Source organism: Mangifera indica, chromosome 4 (assembly GCF_011075055.1).
Source record: "Mangifera indica cultivar Alphonso chromosome 4, CATAS_Mindica_2.1, whole genome shotgun sequence".
NCBI classification, from domain to species: domain Eukaryota; kingdom Viridiplantae; phylum Streptophyta; class Magnoliopsida; order Sapindales; family Anacardiaceae; genus Mangifera; species Mangifera indica.
Genome location: NC_058140.1, coordinates 11,026,032 through 11,045,655, shown reverse-complemented (window position 1 = coordinate 11,045,655; position 19,624 = coordinate 11,026,032). Strand labels below are relative to the sequence as shown.

Here is a 19,624-nt window from a genome sequence, read left to right as displayed (position 1 = left end):
AATTATATTCATTGAACCCCAACATTTAGAAGATTTTATGGCAAAACCCAGCCAAGGAAATTCTCTGCCGAAAAGCTATGGCAACGACGCTCAGTTTCTTGCTGAGGCCTTTGTGCATCTCCACAAACTCTTCAATCCTTTCAAAGTTTCCCCTTCGCCGAACTACCCAACTCTCTTTTGTCACCTCTCCTCTCCACTCCTCTCGCTCTCTCTCCTTTTATCTCACGCCTATTAGAGCCTTTACTCCAACCATTTCCTTGCCACAACTACAAGAGGAAGAAGAACAAGACCAGGATATTGCTTATGAAATTGAGGAATCTGAAGCTGAGCATGAATATGAAATGGCAGAGACCGTTGGAAGTGAGGAAAGTAAGAGTTTTGATAGTGGAAGGCGGCTCAAGTTACCGACTTTGACAGTGAAGGAAAAGAAAGAGTTGGCGTCTTATGCGCACAGTTTGGGGAAGAAGTTGACCTGTCAAATTGTGGGCAAGAGTGGTGTTACTGAAAATGTAGTGTCCTCTTTCATTGAGAATCTTGAATCCAACGAGCTTTTGAAGGTTGCCCTTTGTTATTATTTTTTGTTTTCATTATGTTTCTGTTTATGAAAGTACAATTGGTGAAATGAACACAAACATGCATAGACATTTTATGAAAGTGGTAGAATGTAAGATTATTTCCAAAATTATAGGCTTTAAGTATGAATTGTCGGTTGCATAAGGGAAGTACTTAGGTTATTCTAATCTATATGAAGGATAATTTCTAATCTGAGGCTTTTTGGAATTCTAATTTAGAAGATTTTTCTTATCTAATAGAATCTTAATTGTTAGTTCTTGTAAAGAGCTCTATTGTTGTTAACTCCCTGATTGTTCTATGAGATCCTAATCTCTATTTTATTTCTTTGTATAGAATGCTAAGCACCCCACATCATAAACTTATAGAATTGTATTTGTTGATATATTTGAGTTAGATTTTATCTTATGTTTCTGCCATTCGGAATAATTGGCAAATTTGGTTGGAATTGACTGGCTTATTTCTGTTTTTGTTCAATAAGTGAGTTATCATTCATGTTTGATAGAAAGCTTGTAAGCAGCCTCCTAAACTTGTACAGTCTTGTTTATATAGAATGGGTGAGTCAAGACAAGTTTTTTTGCTGCAATTCATATTCAGACTGTTTAGGATAATGGTGTTGAATTACAGGAGATCTTCTGCTTCCAGTTAGCTGGGATGTTTTGTTTATGAAATACTAGCGAAGAATTCAGAGCTGTTTGACATGCCAGGCTAACATTTATGTTTAATTAAATTGTATAAATAGATTAAAATTCTGGGAACTTGTCCTGGGGACCTTGAAGATGTGGTGAAGCAGTTGGAGGCAGCAACTGGTTCTGTGGTGGTTGGTCAAATTGGTCGGACTGTCATTATATATAGGCCAAGCCTCACCAAATTGAAGTTAGAGGAGAAGAAGAGACAAGCTCGTAAAATTTATGTGAGAAGAGAGTCAAGAATTAAGCCTACATTACCAGTAAGAACAAAGAAAACCCTCTTTGCAGAATTCCATGACTTTTTTTTTGCAAATAATGGGTGTTGCCCATATTTTAATATTTCTAATTGTTTATTTGATGGGTGGATGCAGAATGTACCAGTGCGACGACTTTCTAGACATGGACGTCGGGGAAGCAGCCGTTTTAATCCTTAATGCCCCATCTATCATTTCTTGGAATTCTGTTTACAGCAGCCCTGGTGTTCACATGTGGGGACCTCTTGATCTTCTCATGGGACTTTGCTTGTTTGAGATACTGTATGGTAGAAACTAATGCTGGACTTTCTGGTGGCAAATATATCCGGAGAGATTTTTGGTTGTGGAAGGGTGCATATGACCAATCCCAGACCAGATTTGATTTGCATGTGACAATAATTTGTTGATAGATGGTGAGTTAGGTTTTATGTGATGCTTTTTGGCTGGAAATATTTTCATGTAATCCATAAATTATGTTCATAATGTTTGCTTCTGAACAGCAAGAAATTAATTGCCAATGAAACAAGGTGGCCCATTAATTTTCTACATTAAAATTTTCATATATATAAAGTGTTATTCATAGCAATGAACTAGGCCTGGCCCAGCCATGGCCAGAAAGGTTCTAATGTAGTATATATATGAATTCGTGGAAAGGCTTCATTGTTTTTGCATCATGTGCTTTGATCACCAGGTATACTAATCATTCAAACAACAAAGCTTCAGCTGAACTTCAATTGGTAGGTGGTTTTCCTTCCATTACAGAAGCGGGATAGCTTTCTTTAATAAGGTTAAAATGCAATCCAGCAACAATGATTTGCTATTATGGATAATATATAACTGCTTCAATTAGTACATTTCATCTCCTTGGTGTCATTTGAGGCAAGGACAACTTATGTGATGTGATCTTCAGCAGCTAGAATAATATATGCCCGAGTCTGAGTGTGCTTCATATTGGCAGTATAGAGGGCAAGTATATTCAAAGACTAAGCAGCTTTCAGCATCTCCGTATTATGCTGGCTTAAATTTTCAGAGAAAAGTATGCCAGTGGGCGCAAGAAGGCGTTGGAGAGCGAGGAAACACCGAGCCTGGCAATGATATCAAATACATGCGCTCAGCTAAGTATGCATTGATAGACCAAATAAATGTGCAGAGGATTTCAGACTTACCCATTGGAATCCTACTAGTACGTACCAGCAGCCAGGCAAACCGTACCCTTTGGTACCTACAAACAGGTAAATCGAAAATCAGGCCAAAACTATTAGTTGCTCTAAAATTCAACAACTTTAGTATAAATTCTGGGGAAATGAAGGGGATGTCCTTACCAACAATGCAAGAGCACCCAACGAGAAACATCCACACATTGATAAGCTAACAAATTTAAGATCTCGTCCTGCCTGCACAAATAAACAGATATCATAAGGCAAATATACATGGACATTTAGTCGAAGTAAGCCCATTGTACAAAATTTTCCCTCTGCAATGATAAACTGAAGACTGATTTATCCTTACTGGAGTGATTTAATTAGCTTAAAAAGCAGGCAAAGGATATCCAAATAACAAACCGATGGCGAAAAAATGCAGGAAAACTGTAGGTTGAAGTTCAATATAACATACCAGCAATGTCCCCTCAAGGCTAAGAATGCAGGGTGTCACTGATAAGGCAAGAAAGTATGGCACCAGCACTCTGTGCATCTGCATGGGCACAAGCACATAATATCCAGCAGAATCAGGCAGTTATCATCATTATTAATGTAGAAAAGGCTATCAAAGTTTCACTGCCTTCAACTTAGAGGGTGGGCATACTCATCACAGATCAGTGGAACCAATTTTTGTACTTCTTTAAATCATTGAATCACTCATAATTTGTGATGACAAATGAAAAAAGGAGCAAAGAGAAAATGTGCTTGAAAAACTTAGAAGAGGAACGAACTTCTGTTATGATCATCTGATCAGATGTAAAAAAATTGGGGAAAAACAAGGGTACAGATGTTCCAACAATTGCTAAAAACAATCCCAGTATACCTCCGATGATTACAAGTGACTTTAGCAGTATCCGAGCCTGTTCGAAATCATAACCATTATTCAAGATTGAATGCATAAAAAAGTAGGAAACAGATTTTGCAACAAAACTTGTATACAAAGTATCTTTTCTAAAAGGGTAGGTGAAAATGTTAAATTCAGATGCTGTGAGTACAACCAAAATTTAAAGAAGAAGATGAAAGTAATATCAATTATAAATGAGCAGGACTAACCTTCGCCAAATTCCGAGTTATTCCATACAAAAACTCTGGCATATATGACTGTGCAGTCTGAGAGAGAGGCTCACCCCACACTGAACACATTAGGAATGTTTGAACCATGACCTGAGTGGCATTTAGTTGTCAGTATAAAACACCATAATTTTTCATAGCTACGGAGAAAAACCAGAAAATTAAGTTTCCAAAAAAACAAGGGTTAATACAACTTACTTGATGAGCAGCCAAGGTGAGTGTTCCCATCGATGTAGCGAAATACGTAATGAGAGTGTAAAAGGCCACCTGATGACCAAAATCCTCAGATGCATGTAAACAATCAATTATGTGTAAGTTCGCTCTAAGATAGGTGGAATTAATATACCTTTGACATCATCATTACAAATACTGGAGCAGCAAGGCCAAGTATCTCCAGAAGGTCACTGGGTGATGGAACAGAGAGTGCAAATCCATTGTATCCTTTCTTGTTTAGAGACATAATCATCATATAACCGGCAACAACCTGGAATGTGTCATATGTGATTTCGTTAAAGTATGCAACAACAAGATTTGTGATAACAAGAGCTAACCATAGATGATTTATCTTGAAATATTCATTCAGCTTACTTGGGACACCATTGTTGCCCATGCAGCACCAGCTATACCATAGCCCAGGAAGGTGCATAAAACTACATCACCAATTGCATTTACAGCGCTGGAAGCTGCCAAAGCCTTCAAAGGTCCCCAGGAATCTTTCATGCCAAGACTATCAACATGGGGGAGAAAATCAGAACTCACGGTTATTCAAGAGTAATATTCAGTCACTTCAACAAAATTAACATTGTAGTTAATTAGACAGCTACTGGGTGTTTCCATTAACACAGACATGGATTGTTTAGGGGGGCAGTAACTATACACTTTTACCTTGCACTTTGAGCAACCCAACCAATAAGAACTGCTGGCCATGCTAAGCCTCGAATCTACAACAGAAAATATTCTGTTCAACTAAAATATCACTGAAACAAATCAAGCAGACCAGAAAATCAAAGTTGAAGTGTGTTAGGATCCCAAGTGCAAGATATGGGACTTGGATCCCACATTGGAAAGTATGGACAACTAGTGTGGGGTTTATATGGTCTTGGGCTCTCCCATCTTAATAGCTAGCTTTTGAGGTGTGGTTCTCCTAAGGTTTTTATCATTTAGTATCAGAGTCATCACCATGTTTCCCAGTTGTAATCGTGCGGCGCGGGTGGTGACGCCGGCATTGCAGTGTTCGCTCGGGGCTAGCAGGGAACTAGCGCACAGCCAGCCCACGTGGGCGTCGGGGCTGCGAAGCGTGGTGGTATATTAGGATCCCAAGTGCAAGGTATGAGACTTAGATACCACATTGAAAAGTATAGACAACTAGTGTGAGGTTTATATGGCCTTGGGCTCTCCCATCTCAATAGCTAGCTTTTGAGGTGTGGTTCTCCTAAGGTTCGTATTATTAATGTTAGGATTGTGACACTTGTCCCCAATTCAATGGTCCATTTCTATTATAAATATATGTTTTGGGTTTTAAAATGAGTTTTAAAATAGGGGAAGAAGAAAAATATTAGGGTTTTGGTTTGAAGGCAGCCATTCTTGGCTGATTTAGGGAGGTCTCCGACGCCTCGAACGACCAAAAAATGGGAGGTTCCGAACTCCTCGAAATGTTCGGTTTATCATTGTAATGTTTTGGTTAATGAAATAGTTTTACTTTATTATGTTTTTTGTGTTTTAATTTTGTGTTTTGGTTGAATAAGAGCTAGGTTTCTAACAAATGGTATCAGAGCATTCGATCCAGCAGAAAGATAGATGATGGTCGAAAAAGTGAAGAGTCGCCGGAAAATGTTCATGAAGAGGTTGACTTGAAGAAAAATCATCACAGGGAGAAATGAGTCCGAAAGTGCAAAAAGAGAAGAAGAGGAAAACGAAAATAGAAGAAGAAGAAGAAGGAGAAGAAAATGAAACGCCGGCGGAAGTGAAAAAAAAAAAAAATAGAAGACAAAAGGAAGAAAATGCAGAGAAGAAAGAAAAGAGAAAGGAGAAAGAGAAAAAAAATTAATTAAAAAAAAAAGTGAAGGACAGTAATGGTTGGTTTATTGGGAAAAAGAGAGCTGTGCTTTGCTTTGGAAAATATAAGGGAAGACAATAAGTGGGTTTATTGGGAAGAGAAAAAGAAGAGAAGTGGGGCCGTTGGAAAGAAGAAAAAAAAGGTGAAGAAGCAACAGTAGAGGGAGGGGGTAGGGAGATACAAAATAATAATAAATTAAAAAGACAAAAAAAAATTTAAAAAAAAAAATCATTATATAAATATCTATCCAAGATGGTTTTGAAGGGGAGGGAAATGTTAAGATTGGGACACTTGTCTCCAATCCAATGGTCCATTTCTATTATAAATATATGTTTTGGGTTTTAAAAGAGGGGAAGAAAAAAATATTAGAGTTTTGGTTTGAGGGCAGCCATTCTTGGCTGATTTAGGGAGGTCTTCGGCGCCTCGAACGACTGAAAAATGGAAGGTCCCGAACTCTTGAAATGTTCGGTTTATCATTATAATGTTTTGGTTAATGAAATAGTTTTACTTTATTATGTTTTTTGTGTTTTAATTTTGTGTTTTGATTAAATAAAAGCTGGGTTCCTAACAAAGTGCAAAACAACAATCAATTCTACAACTAGTTCAGGATATTCCACCAAAAAAATTCTCATAACAATAAAAATAAATGATAAAAATGCAAAGGTAAGAATTTCAGAGCATAATCATATTCATTTTTATATGTTAAAAGAATTACATAGCAATCATTTATTAACAGAGGAAAAGATGCAAATTTTAGAAAATAGCAAACAAACCTGAACATATGTGTTTGCTGCAGGTAAAATATGTGCATTCTTTGGTCCTGCAAAAGCTGATAAACATTGGGGAAAAAAAAGTATTAGTTCTGGATAGACTCTGCCGTTGCATATTCTCATCATCCAAGATGTGGAGTTAGAAAACCAAATATGTCAAAATGTAACCAAAATGAAAAAGAAAAAGAAAAAAGAAAGCTTTATTAATTTCTAGTACCAGTTAATGCCTGTAAACCAAAGAATTTGGTAAACAGAATCATTAAGAAGCCACAAGCCAAGCCAACAAACAGCAAGATAGATATTTGATGCTGCACTACATTTTTAATCCTGCACAAAATTTATTTTTGTGTCAAACAGTACATAAAAAAAACATAAAAGCCTAATGTAACCCATCATTGAAATGGTATATCCACCACAGAAACTATAACATAAAACAATTTCAAATGTTTGGAAAGTACCCTGTTTGGTGAGCGAAGTGGCCACCATATTCGAAGTTGAAATGGAAAGAAACATGAATATGTAGCTAATATTATCACACAAAACAGTTCTAGGACCTGCTCATTAAAAACAAAAGTCAAGACTAGTTCTAGAGCATTAGTACAAAAACAAGTAGAACTTTCCTTTGTCGTCCAAAATTTCCCATCAATCAAACAGAAAATATTAGATCAAGCTAGAATCTTGAAGAAGTACCCAAAGCAGCAAGCTCAAGAGTGCTTCCCTGACCAATAACAGCAGTGTCAATGAGACTCATCAATGGCCCACAAATCCAAATACCAGTGGCGGGTCCTGTAAACATGATGATCTCTTTTATTTGATTCCATAAACTCTGTTTTGCCAATCCATCTGTCTTCGCCACCACTACTTCCTCTTCTTCTTTTGACGAAGAAACAGGTGTGTTATTGCCACCACTTTCTCTTGGACGTTCTTCATTAACATCAACAAGTTCCTGTCTCGAGTCAATGCAAGGTGTTATAAATCTACTGTGTGGTTGTTTCGGTGTAAAAATGTATACTCTTGAAGGTAAAAAAGAGGGCTGAAAATGAAGAGATGATTCGTTTAAGGAGGTTAAAGATTGAGAGAGCAGTTTCAAGTGGGTGGTTGGTAGAGAAACAAAGTGGTGAACTGGAGTTTTGACTTGCATTTCTAGAGAGAAAATAGTTAGATTAGAGAGAGAAGTTAACTAACAAAGAAAGAATAACAGTTGAAAAACTCGAGTGGCTCATATGCAAGCGGTTTTCAGTCAAGGATTTGAACCACTTGTACCAGATGAGCTATTGGCGGCTTCAGTTTAGGAACATCTCCAAGTAATTAGATTCTGGGTATCTATAAACAGATTAAAAATAACCCATCTCTGTTTTCAGAAGTACTACAAATCTCGATATCTAAAGAAAATTTAGCAACCTTTTAAAGAAGATGTTTGTGATTAAACTGAACGTGTTAATGTTGCTGCCAGTATCTTGGGATCTCTTCCTTTTGAGAAATAAACTAAGCTATATGAACCCATTCTTGTCCCTCGTTTAATGGTACACAACAATCTTTAATGAGTTACGTGGTTAACATCAGTGACAGAGACATTATCTTTTTCGCACTGGAAGAACTGAAACTCTACACGTTAGAATATGCGTTTGTGGTGTACAATTTAAGAGACCGATGCTTGCTCAATCAATTTTTGTCTGCTACGTGTCTATTACTGTGAGTTTCCCATTTGTTTGCCAATATAAAACGGCTTCATTTAACAAATAGTTTTCTGCGTGTAAATGTACTTTCTTTCTTCATTTTGTATTGTAGAAGAATAATTTATTGTCACAAGAATTAGCCAACAAGAGTCGGCGCTAATAAGAAAATAGCCAAAGGCGCTGTGTGTGCACTTAAGCCTCAAGATACATGATCTTCGGTGCTACTTTTCTGGTAATTTAGTTCGATTCATTGGTGAGACGTAAGACATTGTATCTTTGAAGATTGGGGGATTTCAAGTTTGTTTTGTAGTTCAATGCAAATGCTAAGACTAAGCAGCTTTGTGCTTCTGCACTTTATACTGGCTCATATCTTCACAGAATAGTATGCCATCAGGGGAAAGAAGGCGCCAGAGAGAAAGGAGAAATCGAGCCTGCACAAATAATAATTTGTTAGTTTAAATGTAAGTATATCGAATATGAGAGAGATTAATATATCTAGTCTTACCCATTGAAAGCCTACAAGAGCACACCAGCAGCCTGGCAAGCCATATTCTCTACTGCTCACGAGCTGATGATCACCAGAGCAATAACGGTGATGATGTATGGCAAATCAAAATCATTTTAAAAAAAGAGAACATAGCCAAGAAATAGGTACTTACCAACAGTACAAGAGCACCCAAAGTAAAACATCCGCTCATTGACAAACTAAGAAACTTAAGGTCTCGTCCTGCCTGCACAAAGAAATAGACTTTTCTGATGCTAGATTACAAGCTAGAAATGACTATTTGGATGCTTGTGCATTAGCTCTCAGTTGTTGATTCACAAATTCTATGAATGACATGCGAACGTCTATCATTAGTTGCAACTATTAAACCTTTTACTATCTCCATTAAGATCTTAGATTCAAAATTGGAGAATAAACAACATACCATCAATGTCCCTTCAAGGCTATGAGTGCTGGGCGTCACAACTAGTGCAAGAAAGTACGGTATCAGAACTTTGTGCATCTGCATGAGACAAGACTAATATATCAGAAAATCACAGTTAAACTGAATTTGTTTAATACTTGGAATACAATTCGTGCTTTCTTGAGGAATTTGCAATTTATCAAATCTGTTATCACCAATCTAAATTCAGGGCTCCCATGAGGCGAATAATTCAGATGATGGTCAAAATAAGAAATATGACCGACCAATGAAAATCCATATAAAAATGCTCATATCTACAGAAAATTGCAAAGCAATACCAATTTCATCTGGTTTAAGTTTCTTGTACATATCTATCACTCATTAAATTTCTCAAATAACAGTTATAATTATGAAAATGATCTTGAATCCAGGGATTGGTTTATGTTAGGGAAAGAGTATATGTGAGGAAGAAGGAAAGGAAGAGAGCTGCTAGGAGAAGGACAAGGGGCCAAGTGGAAGAGTTGACAATTGATAGCACTCTGGTAAGGAGACAGGCAACAGACAAAAAAGAGGATGTAGTGCCCAGACATTCAGAAAACAGGACCATTGAGAGTTTGTATGTTGAGGTGGCAGCTGTACAGGAAGATGGCAGTTATGGAACCGAGATTGAAATAGGCAAGAGGGAGGAAAATGAGTAGAGGATTTTTTGGCTAAAGAAATATTGAGAGAGAGTCCCAACCTCTCAAAAGCTGATGATTTAGTTATTAAGTTTTTTATTATTACTTTTGTAATATTTCCTGAGTTAGTATTCTGATTGTGTTAAACTCATTCAGAAGAACAACTTTTATTACTGTTTCATTGTGTTAAACTTTCTTTGTAATATCTAATACAAAGAAAGTTATTTCACTATTACAATGTTGGATTATATTGTGAGTTACATTATTACTGTTTCATGACATATATTTCCGTAGCTTTCACTACAATTTCAGATGCCAACATCTTCATCTACTGGAGTGGAAAAGAGTTGTTACCTTGCACAGAACTAGGTCCATAACATAGTAGTATCAGAGTATGACGAAAATGGAGACAAGGGTGGAAAGAGTTGAAAAGGAAATCAGAGAAATGAGAGAAAAAAATGGGAGAAATGGGTAAGTAGATGGCAGACTTGAACAGGGACACGAACAATTGAATGGGAAATATGGAGATTAATGTAGAATCTCTTCATGGATGTCTGCAGGAGTTGTAAGATGTCATTGTTGGAAGGAAAACGGGGATAAGGGAAAAGCCCCAATGGGCTAGGAAACATCCTCTCATACTCTCTCCCATAGCCAAAGATGAGGGCAACTCCGACAGCTACAGAAGGGGAAACATGAGGAGCAAATAGGGCAACTTCAAGGGAAGAAAGAGAAGGGGACACCACTAGAGAATGCCAAGACACTCCTTACCTATGCTTGGACCTTTAGGTCTTCAATGACAATGACGCTCTCAAATGGATTTTCAAATGTGAAAGATACTTTGATGTTAACCATTTGAATGAAAGAGAATGCCTCACAGTGACCGGAGTGTGCATGGAAGGTATCAATCATGGGTGGTTGAAATGGAGGGAGAAGAGAATGAAGTTTCGGAGTAGGGAGGAGTTTAGGAATGTTATGTTTAAGCATTTCCAAGCAAAACACAAAGAACTCCTTAAAAGGAGTTGTTGGCCCTTTGATAGATGGACTTGGTTTATGAATATCAGTGTTGATTCGAATAGTTGTCATCAACGGTGGATGACATGACTGAGGAGACCCTGACCGACTGTTCTTGAATAGCTTGACGAAAGACATCCGAGCAGAGACAAAACTCTTCCACCCACGTGATTTGGAAGAGGCGATGCAATCGGCAGTGGAGGTAGAAAAGAAGAACGAAATTATTATTGGGTAGATAAGGACCCGACCCGGTTAGCCTAAACCAAAACAACAGTCTAACCCAAGCCGATTCATAAGCCCCTTTACCTTTACTAATCCAATAACATAGGCCCTAGCCTGAGCCCAAAGTCAATTTGTGTCTAGCCCAACCCATACCATCCACCTTTATCCAATCTGAAACACACACCTAACCCAGCTATCCATAATTTTATTTCAGAGTAGCTAGTGAAGGAGTTGGGCATTTCAATTGGACTTACGAAATTTGTCATAATTTTAGGAGATGACTGAAGAGTTCGAGGGTTGGGCAAATGCGAAGGAATTGAGGTGAGTATTCAGAAGATCAAAATCAACCAAGATTTCCTTCTTTTCTGTTTAGGAGGTATGAACATCATATTAGGAGTTGATTGGCTTAGTAGATTAGAAGAATTAAAGGTAAATTAGAAGAGTCAAACAATAAAGTTCATGTGGAACGATAAAGAGTGGAATTGAAAGGAGATGTGTCATTAACTAGGCTGGAAGCTTTACTCAGAACAATGTTAAAATTTATATGGGAAAGGGGGAAGACTACTGGATAGAAATGGGGCTTAACATAAGAAGGATATTCTATGCTAGAATTACATAAGTTATTGAAAGAATTTGTTGCTTTGTTCTCCAAATTATAGGACTTCCCCCCTAACCGTACCAAGGACTATGCATAGTACCAAAAAAGTGAAATAGAGAAAATAGTTCAAGAAATGCTAGTTGCAAGGATCATTAGACCAAGTGTTAGTCCCTTTTCGAGTCCAATAATTCTCATGAGAAAAAATAACAGCAGATGACCTTTTTGTGTTGATTATTGAACATTAAATAAAATTACCATCTCTGATAAATTTTTCATTTTGATGATTGATAAACTTTTGGATGAATTAGTGGGAGTCAAGATTTTTAATAAATTGGATTTTAAATTGAGATATCACCAAATTTGGGTTAGCGAGGAAGATGTTGAGAAAATCGTCTTTCGAATGCACGAGGGACATTATGAGTTCTTTGTCATGCCTTTTGAATTTTCAAACGTCTTGACTTCCTTTTAAGGTATAATGAATGACATTTTCAGACCCCATTTATGGAAGTTTGTTTTAATATTTTTCGAAGACATATTAGTTTATAGTAAAGGAGTTCGAGAACACCTATCACATTTTAGAGAAATATTACAGTTACTACAAGAAAATGACATGATAATTAACAAAAAAAAAGTACTTATTTAGATATGGAAAAATTGAGTATTTGGGGCATGTGATTTCCAGGAAAAGGGTGAAAGCAGATCCCAAAAAAATTGAAGATACGCAAAAATAGGCCACACCAAGAGAACTACGAGAATTGAAAGGGTTCTTAGGGTTGATTGGGTATTATCAGAGGTTCGTACAAGATTATAGAAGGATTGCCAAACCTCTCACGAATCTGTTGAAGAAGAACAACTTTAGGTAGAGTGAAAAGGCACAGGGAGCATTCAAAAGATTAAAAACTACTATGACCTCTATCCCTATTCTAGCTATGCCCGACTTCTTCAAAAAATTTATAGTAAAAACCAATGCTTCGGGGCAAGGATTAAACACTGTACTCATGCAAGAAGGGAGGCCGATTGCGTTCTTAAGTAAAGCCTTATCTCGAAGAAATAAAAGGAAATCAGTGTACGAAAAAGAACTAATGACAATCGTATTAGCTTTCCAAAAATGGCGGCACTACTTGTTAGGAAGACAATTTAAAATGCATATGAATCAGAAGAGTTTACATTTTCTGATGAAGTAGCAAATAATCGGGCATAAGCAGCAGAAATGGTTGATAAAAATGTTGGAGTTCAACTTCAAAATTATTTATAAGTCGGGGTGTAAAAACAAGGTAGTAGATTCCTTGTCCAGGAACCCAAAATTCGTTGAAAAAATCATGGTTATTTCCATGGGAAAAGTGGGAGATACAAAAAGCATTCAATATAAGGTACTGCATGATGAAAAACTATAACAGATAATTCAAGAAATAATTAATCAACAAAGTGAATTTAAGGCATATTCTCTCAGAGGTGGCAGTTTTCTTTACAAAAGCAAGTTAGTATTATCGAGAACTTCTCAGCTTATTTCTTAACTCATGAAGGAATTTCATACTTTTCCATACGATGGACACTTGGGGTTCTTTAGAACATATAAATAGGTTCAGCCAGTGTTATTTTGGGAAGGTATGAAGAAGAACATTAAACAAAATGTGACGGAATGCAAGGTGTGCCAACAGGTTAAATACGAAACAACTTCTTTAGTGGGCTTTTTGCAACCACTATCGATTCCAACTAATACATAAAAAGACTTTTCGATGGACTTCATAACAGGGCTACCTAGAGTCAAGTGTGCAGATATAATGCTGGTTGTTATTGACAGACTCACAAAATATGAGCACTTCATTGCAATCCGCCACCCATACACAGCAAAAGACATTGTCGAGATCTTTATCAAAGATGTGGTGCGTCTTCACGGATTTCTGCGGTTTATCGTTACTAATTGGGATTGCGTCTTTATAAGTAATTTTTTGTTGGAGTTATTTAAAGCAATGGGGACGTCTTTAAAATTCAGTTTGGCTTACCACCCATAAACAAATTAACAAACCAAGGTTGTCGATTGAAGCCTTGAAGATTACCTCTGTTTTTTCTACTTGGTCAGCCTAAAATGTGAATTAAATGGTTATCGTGGGTTGAGTATTGGTACAACACGGCCTTTCATAGTGCAATAGAGATGATGTCGTTAAAGGCCATTTATAGGAAGGAACTGCCACTGCTTTTAAGACTAATAGAGGAGGACTCTAAAGTAAAAGAAGTGAACGACATGATTTGAGAGAGAAACTTGATATTAGATCAATTGAAGGAGAATCTCAATATAGTCCAGTCTAGAATAAAACAGAATGTAGATAGACACCATAAAGATGTGAAGTTCAACGTGGGAGATTATATCTTCCTTAGCCTTTAGCCTTAGTCTTATCAATTTTGTTCGTTAGCTTCCTGACCCAACGAAAAGTTAAAGTCCACATTTCTATGGCTTGTATGAAGAAACCGAGATGGTGGGAAAAGTAGCCTATAGGCTGAAATTACCAAAAACAACAATGATACATCCAATATTTCACATCTCTCAACTCAGAGACAAGTGGATGCAAGGACCATCTGTCAACAATTACCAACAGGTTTGAATAAAATAAGGGAGTTAGTGGTGCAGCCCGAAAATGTGATTACTTATAGGTATAATCAGCGAGGGACTTGAAATTGTTAATTACATGGCAAAATTTGCCTTAATGTGAGAATTTTTAAGAGCCACTTTTTCCTTCATTGCACTTTAAGATAAGATGCCTCTTGATAGGAGGGGTAATATTAGAGAAAGAGTATATGTGTGGAAGAAGGAAAGGAAGAGAGCTTCTAGGAGAAAGACAAGTGGCCAAATGGAAGAGTTGACAATTGATAGCAATCTAGTAAGGAGATAAGCAGTAGACTTAAAAATGAGTTCAATTTTTGAATAAGGTTGAAAACAATTAAATTACAATGTTTCTATAAGATAGCAGCAAAAAGTAGTTGTATTCCCTTTCTGATGCTTATCATTTTGTGCCATAGTCAATTATTAAGGATTAAGAATAACCAGAACAAGATAATAATATATCATCTGATTTATCTTTTGGTCATGACACCATCATATATTTTATAATTTATAGAAAAAGTAATGGAAGAAAGATGTAAGGATTATTCAGAAGTTAAGAAAAAGGAACTCACCTCTTGTACGACACTCTGATCACGCGTAAAAACATTAGGGAACAACCAAGGAACAAAAGTTCCAATGGTCCCTAATATCAAACCAAGTGTTGACCCGATGATAATAAGTGACTTCAGCAGCATTTTAGCCTAGTTATAGGCATAAAAAAATTCAGGTAACTTCTGAAAAATATATATATATATAAATAAATCTTGCAGCAAAGATAGGGAGATTTAACATATCATTTGTGCCTCCCCAAGAAAACATATCAAAACTCCTAGTATGTCAAATGAGTTTAGTAACAAGTTGTAACCTAAGACTGAATAAGATGACTGTGACATAGATTCAAAGCAAAACTAACCTTTACTAGACTTCGATTAACTCCATATATCAACTCAGGCATAAATGACTGTGCAGTTTGAGAAAGAGGCTCACCCCATACTGTGCACATGCAGTATGTTTGAATCATGACCTAATGTAAAAAGTAAACATTATTAGATATAATTTACCATCCATTTGACAGTCTAAAGCTAAGAGAAGAAGAAAGTAACTAAATTCAAAAGTGTGCGAAAATCTAACCTGATGAGCAGCCATTGTGTTTGTGCCCAAAGATGTAGCAAAATATATGATGAGAGAGTAAAAAGCCACCTAAACATCAAAATGTCAAAGATTCAAGAAGAGATAATCACATGGTACTGAATATTGCTATAAATTAACTTTTATGTTACCTTCGCCACCATAGTTACAAACACAGGACCAGCAAGCCCAAGTATTGTCACAAGTTCATTGAGGGATGGAATAGCAAAGGCAAAAGCATTGTATCCTTTCTTATTTAGAGATTTAATCATCATATAAGCTGCAACAACCTAGAACACAAAAAACAACCAACAAGGTGACCCATTTTCAAATGCTAAAAATGTGTAATGAGAATATGTGTTCAAAGAAATTGTGTAAATATAAGAAATCCTGAAATGCTCATTTAGCAAACCTGTGACACCATTGTTGCCCATGCTGCACCAGCAATGCCATAGCCTAAAAAGCTACAGAGAACTACATCACCAATACCATTGATGACACTAGCAGTTGCCAACGCTTTCAAAGGACCCCAAGAATCTTTCATCCCAAGACTGAGAAAGGGCAAGAGGATGTTAAAATACATAACTAATGATGTAGCAATTGTTTGCAGCTTATTAAATTAAGAATACTGTCAAAGAAGATGCCATCTTATAAAGTAGACAAATTGTGGAAAGAAATATGATACACATTTGCACCTTGCACTTTGAGCAACCAACCCAACAAGAACAGCTGGCCATGCAAAGCCCCGAATCTACCAATAGAAAAGTTTGTCAACTTAAGAAGCTTAGCAAGGCAAGGAGGCTCTTATAATAATCATAGTACCCAAACTTCCATTGGAGTAGTAGAAATGTAGAGATCTAGAAGTATATGAAACAACAATAAAGTAATAACATGAATTATTTCAAGTAGTCCTTCCAATAGACAGAATTGTGTTCACATATAGTAGTTGCCATAGTAACACATTCACAAATAAGAGTTGAATACATGCCAAATTCCATTAACTACTTAGGGAAGTGAACATATAAGCATACTCCAATCTGATGCTTATATGTTTAACTACAAATAAAGAATAAAGATTCATGACAAGTTATCATTTTCCAAGCAAATCTTCTCATGGTCTAAATTGAACATATCATAACAAAACATATGAGAGCTTAACTAAAGTAAGGGAAAAAAATTTATATAAAACTGCCATTTTCCTTATTGTGAAACAATTTAAAGTGCAATGAAATAATAAGAAGAAAAATATACCTATACAACACAAATTAAATAAGAAGAAGAGAGGTAAGATTCATAAGATAAAATACAAACCTGAACATATGTATTTGCTGCCGGTACAATATGCACATTTGTAGGTCCAGTAAAAGCTGACAATGCAAGAAAAGAAAATCCATCATTTATAGCATCACCACCACAATTCCTTCTTTCTGCTCACAGCATAGGATCAACGAAAATCTTTACCAGACTACATTACCAGTTAGTGCCCATGAACCAAGGAATCTTGTAAACATGAACATCAAGATGCCAGAAGCCAAGCCAACAAAGAGCAAGACAGATATTTGATGCTGTCCAGCTTCTTTCTCCTACACCAGCACTATTTAGTCAAATGATATAGCCTATAATGTCACAGAGCCATTTGTAAACACTTATTATATCCAATCACCAAATCTGCTATAATCCAAAGAAACAAAACTAAGAAGACAAGAAAAAGAAAATGCAAAAGAAGCAAAACAGGTAACAAGACACAATATAGTAATACAATGATTTGGTATCAGGATTTAATCAATGTGAAAAATATAAGGGTTTAAATAATACATACAATTACATGGTACTTGAATTTCATCCTCACACACAAACTATAAAAAAATGGAAAGTGACAAAGCAACTAATATTTTGAAAGTTTTAGGAAAGCATTGATACATGTGCGTTCCTTCATACTCTATATTTGATGCAATTAATCATGTTCATGAGAAAGCTTTATAAGCATAACAAGTGAGAGGAATATGTTGTGCCAAACAATATTGGTAGAACCAAGACCTGACAGATAGCCAAATCATTATTTTATTAGCAGCTCTGTTTTTGGCCTGAGTTAGCATGCTTTTCTGGGAAATATAGCTTACCGCCCATGCCATGAAACCAGAGGTGCAAGCACCTCCATGCAGTTTTTTCCCCTTCTAAGGGAGGAGTAAAAAATGGTTAAAAATAAATAAAAAGCAATGTCTATGAAAACTTATATCAACAACATCAGTTCTAGCATATAAGCAATAATACCCTCAAACAGCTCAAAAAACTAACCCGTTTGGCAAGGGAAGTGGCGACCATATTTGATGTAGCAATTGAAAGGAACATGAACACGTAAGTCAAGTAATCGCAAATCACAGTTCCCGGCCCTGCTCATCCATATCCACAATTGCAATAATTAATTACTAGACACAAAAGAGATAAAGCAAAAAGAAAATACCCTCCATATGCTGCTTGGCTTTTGTATTAACAATAGTAGAGCAGATTCAATAAGAACAAGTACAATCTCAGGTTAGAAACTTAAAATTGAATCTTCCAAATCCTCCTTTTACTACAAATTCTAAGAATCAAAACATAAAACGAAAGACTGCCAGTCAAATTTCCAAGAAACCACTGACGCACCAACTTCTATTAATGATCTTTTAACTGGCATTGTTGATAAAACTATGTGTTCTCACAGGTAAAAGAATTCAAAAGTAAAATTAACAAAAAAAATTCTTCCCAATAAACTCCCTTAGCTGTAAGCTGAACTCAGGTGTTGAGTATTAGACACACTAATCTAATCCACAATTATAGATTTAAAAGAACAAAATATTCTTTCACCACATTCTTTGAGCAAACCAAATATAAAATGGAAACCAAAAAAGAAACCTAACAGAAGTTTTCAAACGAATACCTAAAGCAGCAAGCTCAATGGAGCTTCCTTGACCGATAACAGCAGTGTCAATGAGACTCATTAATGGCCCACATATCCAAAGCCCCGTTGCAGGTCCTGTAAACATCACAATATCCTTCATTTGATTCCATATACTTCGATTCTCCAACCCTTCTCTTTTACCCTCCATATCTTGTTTCACTTCTTCTTCCTCTTTTTCTTCATTTTCAGACAAAGAATTTGAATCAATAGATTCGATTGTATACTCATTTTTAATCAGTTTTTCGCTAGGACTAATGCAAAAAGTTCTAAATAGTTTGTGCTGAATCTTTGGATTACAAAAACGCAAACTTGGGGGTGAAAGAGAGGCGTGAGAGCAAGAGAGAGGTGGGGTTTTGTTAAAGATGACAAAAGATCGAGAGAATCCACGTAAAGGGTTAGCAAGGGTTTTGATTTGCATTTTGTTTTCAAAATCAAAATCGAAAAAGAAAAAGGGTTGTTCTATTTTGCTTATTTATAACTCATAAATGGAGAAGAAGCAGAAAGGATTATTTGTTGAATTTTGGCGGCCGTTGTCTGTGTAATATAACGCCCTTAAACGGTCAACTGCCCAACCGTCTCTTTCCACTTGCATAATTTCAAAAGCCAAAAAACTTATTCCCGCCCAAGGTTTGTTGAAATGCCACTGATATCGATTAACTATTAAAAATTTAAATTATCACCCATAAATTGTTAAAGTTGACAGAATCAATTAGTTTCAAGAATAAAATCGTTATTTAACTAATAATATATTAAGAATAATAATTTTTTTTTCATTTTTTCACTTGGTTTAGAAAACTAATAATTTTCTCTAAGATTAAGCTTTTAAAAATTATATTTTCCTCTAGGGTTTTAGTCTTCTTCTTTTTCTTTGAAGACGATAAATCAGTATAAAGATGAATCAGCGACAACCTTCGTTTAGAGTTCCTGGAACTTTGTTCATCAATTCCTCTTTTGCATTTTCACCGATTCCTAAACTTCTTCTGCAATTTTGTTGATTCCTAAACCTCTTTGTTCATCAGATGTGCTTTTCACCATCGATTTTCATCGATTTCTTTTTTGCATTTTTGTCGATTCATCTTCTACATTTCGCCATTTGCCATCTTTGTCTCCATTGACTGTGGATCCAAGAGAAGAAAGAGCGTCGATGGCAGGAGAAAGAGAGGCATGGTCGAATTTTGATTGCCAAAGATGGATAGGTTGGAAATGAAAACTTAAGGGGAAAATGTAACTTTTAAAAGTTTAATTATAGAGAAAATTA

General features: G+C 36.1%; 3 protein-coding genes across 9 annotated transcripts; 1 reads left to right on the top strand and 2 right to left on the bottom strand.

The window, feature by feature from the left end:
* Positions 1 to 33: 33 nt before the first annotated feature.
* LOC123213367 lies at positions 34 to 2,059 on the top strand. The gene is made up of 3 exons (XM_044632792.1): positions 34 to 557; positions 1,313 to 1,519; positions 1,631 to 2,059. Exons 1-3 carry the CDS (start codon positions 78 to 80, stop codon positions 1,691 to 1,693), a joined length of 750 nt encoding a protein of 249 aa, XP_044488727.1. The 5' UTR covers positions 34 to 77; the 3' UTR covers positions 1,694 to 2,059.
* A 178-nt stretch (positions 2,060 to 2,237) lies between these two features.
* Positions 2,238 to 8,113, bottom strand: LOC123213364 (protein DETOXIFICATION 46, chloroplastic-like). 7 transcript variants are annotated; one of them, XM_044632786.1, is made up of 14 exons: positions 7,300 to 8,106; positions 7,068 to 7,163; positions 6,827 to 6,934; positions 6,613 to 6,668; positions 4,669 to 4,724; positions 4,372 to 4,510; positions 4,130 to 4,267; positions 3,982 to 4,050; positions 3,766 to 3,876; positions 3,444 to 3,572; positions 3,128 to 3,205; positions 2,836 to 2,907; positions 2,680 to 2,735; positions 2,238 to 2,598 (listed from the first exon to the last, which is right to left on the bottom strand). In XM_044632786.1, exons 1-13 carry the CDS (start codon positions 7,748 to 7,750, stop codon positions 2,694 to 2,696), a joined length of 1,545 nt encoding a protein of 514 aa, XP_044488721.1. In that variant the 5' UTR covers positions 7,751 to 8,106; the 3' UTR covers positions 2,238 to 2,598; positions 2,680 to 2,693. The 7 variants fall into 7 exon arrangements, 5 of the variants coding, with proteins under 5 accessions (XP_044488721.1, XP_044488720.1, XP_044488722.1 ...); XM_044632785.1 differs by having other exon boundaries at positions 2,680 to 2,742; positions 7,300 to 8,098; XM_044632787.1 differs by lacking the exon at positions 3,444 to 3,572 and having other exon boundaries at positions 2,680 to 2,742; positions 7,300 to 8,101.
* A 244-nt stretch (positions 8,114 to 8,357) lies between these two features.
* On the bottom strand, positions 8,358 to 18,884 carry LOC123213366 (protein DETOXIFICATION 46, chloroplastic-like). The gene is made up of 14 exons (XM_044632791.1): positions 18,346 to 18,884; positions 17,724 to 17,818; positions 16,903 to 17,011; positions 16,740 to 16,795; positions 16,124 to 16,179; positions 15,841 to 15,979; positions 15,581 to 15,718; positions 15,432 to 15,500; positions 15,214 to 15,324; positions 14,873 to 15,001; positions 9,215 to 9,292; positions 8,945 to 9,016; positions 8,791 to 8,853; positions 8,358 to 8,716 (listed from the first exon to the last, which is right to left on the bottom strand). The coding sequence occupies exons 1-14, from the start codon at positions 18,782 to 18,784 to the stop codon at positions 8,615 to 8,617; spliced, it is 1,656 nt and encodes a 551-aa protein (XP_044488726.1). The 5' UTR covers positions 18,785 to 18,884; the 3' UTR covers positions 8,358 to 8,614.
* Positions 18,885 to 19,624: the final 740 nt, after the last annotated feature.

Excerpts from the sequence above, each read along its gene's own strand:
- LOC123213367 (XM_044632792.1), top strand. The coding sequence starts at position 78 with ATGGCAACGACGCTCAGTTTCTTGCTGAGGCCTTTGTGCATCTCCACA. Across the intron at positions 558-1,312 it reads AATCCAACGAGCTTTTGAAG|ATTAAAATTCTGGGAACTTG; the intron begins GTTGCCCTTTGT and ends TTGTATAAATAG. Across the intron at positions 1,520-1,630 it reads GAATTAAGCCTACATTACCA|AATGTACCAGTGCGACGACT; the intron begins GTAAGAACAAAG and ends GGGTGGATGCAG.
- LOC123213364 (XM_044632785.1), bottom strand. The coding sequence starts at position 7,750 with ATGCAAGTCAAAACTCCAGTTCACCACTTTGTTTCTCTACCAACCACC. Across the intron at positions 7,164-7,299 it reads TCTTGAGCTTGCTGCTTTGG|GTCCTAGAACTGTTTTGTGT; the intron begins GTACTTCTTCAA and ends TTTAATGAGCAG. Across the intron at positions 3,573-3,765 it reads TAACTCGGAATTTGGCGAAG|GCTCGGATACTGCTAAAGTC; the intron begins GTTAGTCCTGCT and ends GATTTCGAACAG.
- LOC123213366 (XM_044632791.1), bottom strand. The coding sequence starts at position 18,784 with ATGCAAATCAAAACCCTTGCTAACCCTTTACGTGGATTCTCTCGATCT. Across the intron at positions 17,012-17,723 it reads CCACTTCCCTTGCCAAACGG|GAGAAAGAAGCTGGACAGCA; the intron begins GTTAGTTTTTTG and ends GTGCTGGTGTAG. Across the intron at positions 15,325-15,431 it reads ACACAATGGCTGCTCATCAG|GTCATGATTCAAACATACTG; the intron begins GTTAGATTTTCG and ends TTTTTACATTAG.